Genomic DNA, 8,703 nt, shown 5'->3' on the forward strand with positions numbered 1-8,703 from the left:
ACGGTCTACCCATGACAAATTATATAGGTATCTAGTGCCGCAATAACCCGGGTGTGTTGCGTGTGTCAAACACAGAGGCCCAGGGCCCCAACCCCATAATGGGGGGTCCCAATGATAAAAATTTTAAAATATTATATAGAAAAAAAAAAAAATAAAACCATTTTGTTATAATAATAATTATTAATGATTGAACAATAGATTTTGTTTTGTACACAACATTATCGTACATCAGGGTTTCGTTTGCGGGCCGTATAACCGAGAATAATAATAGTTGCAATTGATTGAAGTGCGTCATGCGAAGGAACGCTCAATTTGACCAATTTAGTGTAAGTGTGAGTGTTAGTGTACCTAAGTAATTAAGTGTAAGTGTGTTTACGCGTTTCGTTAACCTTATTTTGTAAGAATGAAAACTCAAAATTCCAAAATATATTCTCACATTTGGAAAAATTAATTGTACAATACTCAATAGGTTAATTTTTCAATTTTCAAGAGTGAGGGGGGCCCATTCATTTTATTTATACACGGGCCCAAATTGGTGTAGTTGCGGCACTGTAGGTATCATCACAACATTTTGATATCGTCCGCTCTTTACTTCGCCTATATCGTAGTTCTCCACTTCTTATTGGCTGTCAATCATATTCATTACATATATAACATAGAACAAAATCAACCAAAGAGAAGTGGAGAACTATGATATAGGCCGGAGGTAAAGAAGAAGCGTATCTACTGCGGTACTGCACAAAATCAATACAACTGTGATGATACCTATATAATTTGTCATTGTTTTAGTAACTTTTCGGTTTTTAAATTTTTTTTTATTTTTAAATGTGTTTTTTAGGGTGCTTTGTTAGATTGTAAAAAAAACCCTGGACAAACTTCGTTTTGAAGTTATTGATGAAAAACTTCAAAAACTACATTTTTTTCGTATATATTGCGCATTTAAAAAAAAAATAATTTTCAAATAATCATTCCACGGTACAAAAATACGCCTGTAAGTTGGATCCGATGAATCGAAGTTGGCTCAAGATGTTATAGGTGGATATGAACCAAAAAAAACATACTATTTATGAAAAAACGCAAATTAGACTTGTAACATTATGCGAAGATTATAAAAACGGTAAAAGAGATATTGAAAATTTCTAACTGATGTAGCACACACGATACGATATCATTAATATTTAATTTTGTTAAATAATAATTTGATATCAATAACTTTTTTTTGTGATAATCAATTTATATATATTTAAAAATTATTCTTTTTTTCTTGTTCTTTTTTACCGATTACCTCCTCCAGGTGTTTGGAGGAGATCTTGTATTCGAGAATTAAATCAAACACACTGCGTACAATTAAATTTTATGTAAAAAGCACATATAATGTAATAACTGCAATCAATATAAAATATTAGGTACTTATATTAAATGCCTTACCTGATTCGCAGTTGTTTATAGATAATGCTGTAGGAGTTTTAGGTAACACAAGGTAATGCTTCATATACACAAATTGAAATAAAGAACACACTAATAACTATGGCTTATTATAAGAAGTCCAGTTGTCGCTCGTTGAAATCGGTATTGAGATTTTGAGAGGTTGTTACTCAGGTGGCTGGTGCGCACGCACTGATTTAAAGGTCGACAAGAATATGCCGACCAGAGAGTGGTAGGTAGTTTTGTCAAAGGTTTTTGTACTTAACCAAACTATAGATTTCTCTTCGGCGGCAAACTCCTTTTTGTCTGTGACAATAGTTTTATTAGGGATGCCGGATGCCCGATTCTACGAACGACAGTCTGGCCGTTATTTATTATTCTGTAAAATTTTATTTTATTTATTAAAATGGTGTGTGAGCATATTATTACAATACGTTTAATCCCAAAAGCGCTGCAATGTATAAAATACGAGAGACCGATCTGTTCGAACAGTCCAAACTCCAAAGGCCGTCTTCATTTCACCACGCAAAGTTTAATACGTACCTACCTTTTTGCATATTAATATATTATACTATACGCCGAGTATCAACTAATTTATTCTGGTAAGACATATGAAATTTACAGTTGAAACTTGATAAATATTTTTATTTTTTTTTTAAGTAATAATAATACGGGCAATGGGGGGGAGCTTCAGCCAGTTAGCCTAACCCCCTCCTGCATACCCAACTAACATTACATCTCATTTGTTAGTTTTATGCATTTTTATCCTCTTTTGACAGAATTGAAGTAGCCATTAGATTATAAACGTTATAAAAGTTAATAAATAAATAGTGTTAAGCCTAATTTCAGTACTATAGAATACTATAATGTACATTGTCTATACATGGCTAGCAACTAGACGTATACAATATTTAATGGTAAATTTTTATACCATAGGTCACCAGGTTACAGAGATTTATATAGTGTTTCGCAGGGCCAATCCACCCGATTGATTGATAGTATTGATGTAATCTTTAAAATAAGAAGACAGGGCAGAGTTCTAATATTTGATCATTTAAAAAGTAAAGCATTTCTATATTTATAAAATTTAAAACTTCTATTATTGATTAAATATCATAAATAAATAAAAAAAATAGCAGTAATTATTAAGTGATCTTTTAAATTAATTATACATAATTAATTTAAAAAATCACCTTGGAAAATATTGTATAATAACAAAATATATCTTACTACAAAAAAATATATTACATTTTATTAGGATTATATTTATAAAGACAGTCTCTAATCAATTTTTTTTTTGATGGTCCTTCATACTTTTCCATATATGTTGAAAGGTGATTGTCATTTTCAATACATTTTGATAAACTCTGGACACATGTATTTGGTAATTTCAAACCATAATAAATATAAACCTAAAAGAATATGGTATAATAATTTATATTTTTGGAATTATAAAACAGTGAAATTTCCATAACAACAAACTTCCATTTAACAAAATTTAATAAAATATTTTTGAAAATCAGACCAATTTAGGACCAAATTTATTCAATTCTACTTAACAAAATTCTCTATAAAACAAATTTTTTCTATGCTCCATGAGACTTTGTAATATGAAAATGTCACTGTATTAATTATAAAGATGCAAATCATATACACCTTGCAAAATTATTTTTAATCTAAAATAATGTAAAAGAAATTTTTTAATACGTTTAATTATTAGTTATTCAATCTACAAAAGATTTGAGTCAATAATATTATATAAAAAACAAAAAAAAAATGTTTATACCTTCTGTGAATTAGTTATAAGCACAAAACTAGGCATGGATTTTGTATTTGGTTTTACTGTATACATTCCACAACAAAAAGCAGAAACAGATTCTCCAAACTTAAATTTAGCGTGTTGACTTTTCTGATCAATAATAAGAGTATCTCCATTTAATGAACATGTTATTAAATAATCAGGGCCACCGTCTGCTATCGACAATTTACTAATGATAAACAATTCTTGATCAATGTTTTTACTCCTAAAAATTAAAAAAAATGAATATACATTAAATATAAGCAATGTTGGCTGTTGGGTAGTAATGTAATAATAGTTACATAAAAAAATTAAGAAATGCTATTAATCTGTATTTTTGTGATGAAAAAGTAATCTAGTTACCTTTTAATTTTGTAACTAGTAACATAACTTACCCAACACTGAATATAAATCACAAATTATAACCATAATATGATATTATTAACTATCAATAAAAATTTTACCACAAAATTGTCTCTTTTTTCGCCAACATTACCAATCCATTCAAAGAAGCAATTCCATATAAATGATCATTTTTATCAAACAGTTCTTGATCACAGTTTATATCTACTTTGAGATCTCCTATCATTACTGAGGATATTGAAGGATTAAGAAGTTCAATGGGCAGTTCATTTTCATTTTCATATTCAATTGTTTTTTCACTGTAATAAAATAAATTATTAATTATACAAACATAAATTATTTGAATAAACTTACATTAATTCTGGAAATGCTATGGGACAATAAAAACGCATTGCAGTGACACCAGGTTGAGAAACAAGTAAACATGGTCGATTTTTAACGTCCTTAATCAATATAATCGATCCAATTTGGTTAGCACATTCCCATTTATGTAATGGTACTAGTCGTCCAGCAGCCGCACTCTGACTCCAACGATAGGAACGTACCACTCTGTCAGTTAAACCAACAATAAGTTCTAACATTCCATCGGAATCTATATCACCTAGTAAAATCACCTACAATTATTATGATTTATAATAGGTACTGAATAGATTTTAATTTAGTAAATTTTCAGTATTTACTTTAGTGTTGGCTGGGATTCGCTGATCGTGTACGGGTTCAAGTTTCATAACACATTCATCAGATGGATCCAATTTACTAAATTTTAAACATAAATAAATATGACACCAGCCATCACCAGATATAACGATTAAAGCGTTACTGCCACAGTTCATTAAGTCTCCAATAGCTATTGCAGTGATTATGCCTAATCCAGATATTTTCTGGATCAGCCGATGACCTTTAAATATGAACAAATCACCTTCCACACTACCAATAACAAGTTCTATTTCATTGTCATTGTCCACATCTCCTAATGCAATGGCACTATTGAATACATTTCCCGGCAATTCAAAATCAAAAAAGTCAACAAAAGTTGCAATATTCATTTCATTGTCATCCATTATACAGAATCTAAAATTAAACAAATGTTATTTCCATAATTATCTGGTGCAAGTTAAATGTAAATTATTTATCCATTAATCATATAAATAAATAAAGTGATGGTATTATAACATTATAAATATTATATTAGTACCTAGTTTACACATTTGCAAGTATGTAATTATAATAGAATTTAATAAATGTAATTCATTATATTTTATACTATTTTGTTTAAATGATTCAATGTATAGGTATGTAATGTACATCAAAATCAAAGTGGCAACTATGCAGTTTTTAAAACAAATTTTTAAATGAAGTAAAGAAATATTTAAAAGGCAAAATATTAATAATAATTTATACCTCACACACAAATAGGTACTTAAAAACAAAATACACAGTCAATTATTTATGTTTTAACAAGGTAACTATAATTTGTAATTAATTTACTTTATGATTCCAACCAATCCAAAACAAAGTGAAATAGAAATCCTTAATAGTACATTGTATGTTTTAACATTTGGTATTACATTTTTTCAGTGTTCTTCGGTTACAGTTACAATATTTCATATAACAAAACGTATTAATAAATACATTAAAAACACTGTCCACTCTATTCAAATAACTAATAAGTAATTTAATAGACTTGCTGTAATATGATTTTCATTTACGACAATGTTCTTACTTCTTATCAACGATCCAACGGGGCTACACAACTTACTGTTACGTACTATTACTGCTACGTACTATTACTGCCACAAATTATACGAATCTAATATTATTTTTTATAATAATATTTTAATACAGTCGAACTTCAAGCTAAATGCTAACCACGGACTAAGAATATACAGGACTGGAAACGAAGACGTTATCAGTAGTCCGTGAATGTTTCCAAAAGGTACAATGTGTGTACCTAGCGCTATCTATGTACAGAACAATCAGTTGCTTTATAATAACTGAACATTTTATATTATTTTTTTCATGCTTTAAAATATTAGCAATAATTTTAACTTAGGTAATAGGAATAGGTAATATGGGTAGTTTATAGCAAGGCTGGGCAAGTTAACTACCTTTTTTTAACTCGTTAAGTTAAGTTAATATAGAAACATATAAGTTAAGTTTAAAGCCTTGGTTAATAGTTTGTTGTGCTCATAACATTTTGCAAGACTTTTGTTTTATTTCACCCCAAAAATAAGGAGCTTCAAGAACAGTAAAAAGTAAAAACTGTAATAAAGTAATTAGTGGACTTAATAAAGGCTTGGATTTATGAATATAAACCAGGAAAAAGATAATATAGTGATTTTAGTGAAACTTAGTAGGTACTGTATACTAATATTTCAGTACTAAATTAATTATTTTATTCTCGAATAAAGGGTTGTGTATAAAATAATAATACATATTAATATATTATTTTATAATAATCTTAAGTATTATATTATACAAATATTAGAACATAATTAATAATTATTTATTACTATGTATTTACTAATTTAGTCAATCTTTTTTTATAAGTCCTAAATTGAGGAAATAATAAATTGCATTTTCCGCATCTCTTTTTCAAATCAGTTAGAATAGAACATTTATCATGGCGCCATATTGTACCTTCTAAGTGAGTGTTTTTTATGTGAATACCTAATTACAAATAATTAAATATTACAAAACAATATTATGTCTATAATATAATATGATAATGTATAATATATAGGAATAAATAATAATTATTATTATTTCCAAAATATTTTAAATATGCGTAGATACCTGGAAAGTTTATGACACTTGGGCCCCCTCGACAAATAAGTTGATTATCAAATAATTGAACAGTATTGGCAATTTCAATCATGTCCAGTGGGTATGTTAACTGTTTTAGACCTAACATTTTTGAGTCCTGGCGTTTTTGGTTTACAAAATAGCTTATGTTCAAATTACTTGATTGAAAAACAATTTGTTTTTCAATAATTATTTTTATCTCATTTGATGATTTATTTAGTTTATACAATGATACCATACATAAATCTTGGTATAATATCCATCCAACTGGCAATAACAATCCTTTGAAAGATGAAAATGGGTCCTTCAATAAATCACATAAAGTAATAAATAAATAGCTGGTATAATTAAAATAGGTATTTTAATAAATAAAATAGTAAAATATATACTTAACAAGATTAGATCTAACTGAACATAAATAATAATTTATAAATACTTTTATAAACATACTTGTGAGGATACTGTTGTACATATACGTTTAGATGGGGGTTCACCAAATAATTCTTTTCTACAAGATGCAGGAACCATTGAATCACATTCGGCATTTCCAGACGTATTTAATGGAAAATTAAAAATTGATGGAATCGCACCTTTTTTTAATGCCATTTTTTTTCTTTTTCCCATCACGTATAGTTAATTATAAATTGTGAGCAATAAAATAATAATTTAAAACAAATTCTTAGAATAAATATTTTATATTTTCTTACTAAATCATCTGGTCCACGGTAAGTTGTGATCAAATCGTCTTCAGTGAAATGTTCAGCACAAACGTAGGACACTTTATGTTTATTATAAGCCCCATTTATTTTGACAATAATTTCATTCCAAGAATGGAAATCAGTAGCAGGAACTTTGAACAATGTTACATGTTTTTCTTTTAAACTCTTACACAAAATCACGGAACATTGCCGAGGCATTTTTAAAATGTATTTTAAACAATTTAAACTAAAACTATAAACTAAGTCTTTAAATAGCCAATAGGTAGTTTCTTAAAATACGAATTAATGTTTTGTAGTTTTAATAGCTTCAGTTTAGTAGTTGTGTAGTACACCAGGTAGCAGTTACAGTCACGATTGTACCAAACCACGAACTAAGATATACAGGACTGGAAACGATAAGGTTGGAGGGTGTGAGAGGTAAATCCTCCTTAATGTACACAATGAGCGGGGTACGGGGGCTTCGAGTTCTTGTCAACACTGGCGCTATCTAGGTATCCAAAACAAGAAATTAATAAATCGGTATGCTAATCAACATTAACAGGACTACATTAACAGAAGCTTAATTTCCCGCCTTTTTCATGCTTCGTAAAATATATAGTTATACATTATTATGATATAATTATATATTATATTATTATACATTTTACACCTACCTAACATAGTATAATTATAATTCATAATAATTGTGTCTGTTTGATCTTGACTTTGGTGACCTGATACTCAACTTTTTGAAGAAAGATTCGTGCTGAATATTTTTTATAATTTGGATGTAATTTGTTTATCTTAAAATACACACAATTATGGTGAGGTGTTGTGTAATAAATTGTCTTTCACATATTGAAAAAAATAAAAAATTTTCATTATTTACTTTACCACAAAATCCAAATATTCGCAAAGAATGGATCAAAGTTCTGTCTAAAGTTAATGGTAAAGATATATTATCAACATCACGAGTGTGCGAGTTACATTTCAATCCATGTGATATATCTCGGACATATTCGTGTTGGAGCAATACCAGTTCTAAAACCACTCATGATGAAACAGTTTACTTTGTCACAAAACAAACAATTAAAAAAGAAAAGTTACAAAAAAAAAAAGTTATCAAAACTTATTACTACATAATAGCTTAAGTAAATACTTAATTACGGTTACTTTATAAATTATAGGTAATAGGTTCTACCTATTTTTTATTTCATAAATGTTACCTATATAATAGATACCTATGTCTTATTTCCATGATATTATGTTATCAACTAAATACAATTATACAATAAATTATTACAAATTATAGTAAGTATCTATATTCTATAATAATATTTTGAAATCATGACACCTATATCCTAAATTCAAAAATATAAAAAAGAACCGCTCAAATATTTAATTATTTTTTTACACTACACCTAATATAATTATGTATTTTTTTTATATATTATGTTTGGGTTGCTACTTGCCAGTTGCCATGATATTTTTTTGACCTTAATGAATCTATCTTTCAAAACTTTTTGGTTTAAATGCATGACTGAGAAAGTGAGAAATATCAAAATAAATAATAAATATTAATACTGAATACGGATTAATACGGATAGCGGCCGC

General features: G+C 28.0%; 2 protein-coding genes across 4 annotated transcripts; both read right to left on the reverse strand.

Moving 5' to 3' along the window:
* Positions 1 to 2,655: 2,655 nt before the first annotated feature.
* Positions 2,656 to 5,467, reverse strand: LOC100161134 (KICSTOR complex protein ITFG2). Of its 3 annotated transcripts, none has more exons than XM_008187873.3 (6): positions 5,310 to 5,467; positions 4,267 to 4,657; positions 3,941 to 4,200; positions 3,688 to 3,885; positions 3,212 to 3,449; positions 2,656 to 2,837 (listed from the first exon to the last, which is right to left on the reverse strand). In XM_008187873.3, the coding sequence occupies exons 2-6, from the start codon at positions 4,645 to 4,647 to the stop codon at positions 2,670 to 2,672; spliced, it is 1,245 nt and encodes a 414-aa protein (XP_008186095.1). In that variant the 5' UTR covers positions 4,648 to 4,657; positions 5,310 to 5,467; the 3' UTR covers positions 2,656 to 2,669. The 3 variants fall into 3 exon arrangements, with proteins under 3 accessions (XP_008186095.1, XP_016662427.1, XP_001951649.2); XM_016806938.2 differs by lacking the exon at positions 5,310 to 5,467 and adding an exon at positions 5,155 to 5,287; XM_001951614.5 differs by lacking the exon at positions 5,310 to 5,467 and adding an exon at positions 5,075 to 5,282.
* Positions 5,468 to 6,098: 631 nt separating this feature from the next.
* On the reverse strand, positions 6,099 to 7,813 carry LOC115033588. Its single transcript, XM_029486416.1, has 3 exons — positions 6,842 to 7,813; positions 6,383 to 6,695; positions 6,099 to 6,256 (listed from the first exon to the last, which is right to left on the reverse strand). The coding sequence occupies exons 1-3, from the start codon at positions 7,013 to 7,015 to the stop codon at positions 6,099 to 6,101; spliced, it is 645 nt and encodes a 214-aa protein (XP_029342276.1). The 5' UTR covers positions 7,016 to 7,813.
* Positions 7,814 to 8,703: the final 890 nt, after the last annotated feature.

The sequence above is a fragment of the Acyrthosiphon pisum genome, chromosome A1, assembly GCF_005508785.2.
Source record: "Acyrthosiphon pisum isolate AL4f chromosome A1, pea_aphid_22Mar2018_4r6ur, whole genome shotgun sequence".
In the NCBI taxonomy this organism is placed as follows: Eukaryota; Metazoa; Arthropoda; class Insecta; order Hemiptera; family Aphididae; genus Acyrthosiphon; species Acyrthosiphon pisum.

Coding starts and splice junctions, on each gene's coding strand:
- LOC100161134 (XM_008187873.3), bottom strand. CDS start 4,647: ATGGATGACAATGAAATGAATATTGCAACTTTTGTTGACTTTTTTGAT. Junction 3,450..3,687: donor AAAAAAGAGACAATTTTGTG/GTAAAATTTTTA, acceptor TTTAATTTTTAG/GAGTAAAAACATTGATCAAG. Junction 2,838..3,211: donor TTATAACTAATTCACAGAAG/GTATAAACATTT, acceptor ATATTCTTTTAG/GTTTATATTTATTATGGTTT.
- LOC115033588 (XM_029486416.1), bottom strand. CDS start 7,015: ATGGGAAAAAGAAAAAAAATGGCATTAAAAAAAGGTGCGATTCCATCA. Junction 6,696..6,841: donor GTACAACAGTATCCTCACAA/GTATGTTTATAA, acceptor GATTTATTGAAG/GACCCATTTTCATCTTTCAA. Junction 6,257..6,382: donor AAGTGTCATAAACTTTCCAG/GTATCTACGCAT, acceptor ATTTGTAATTAG/GTATTCACATAAAAAACACT.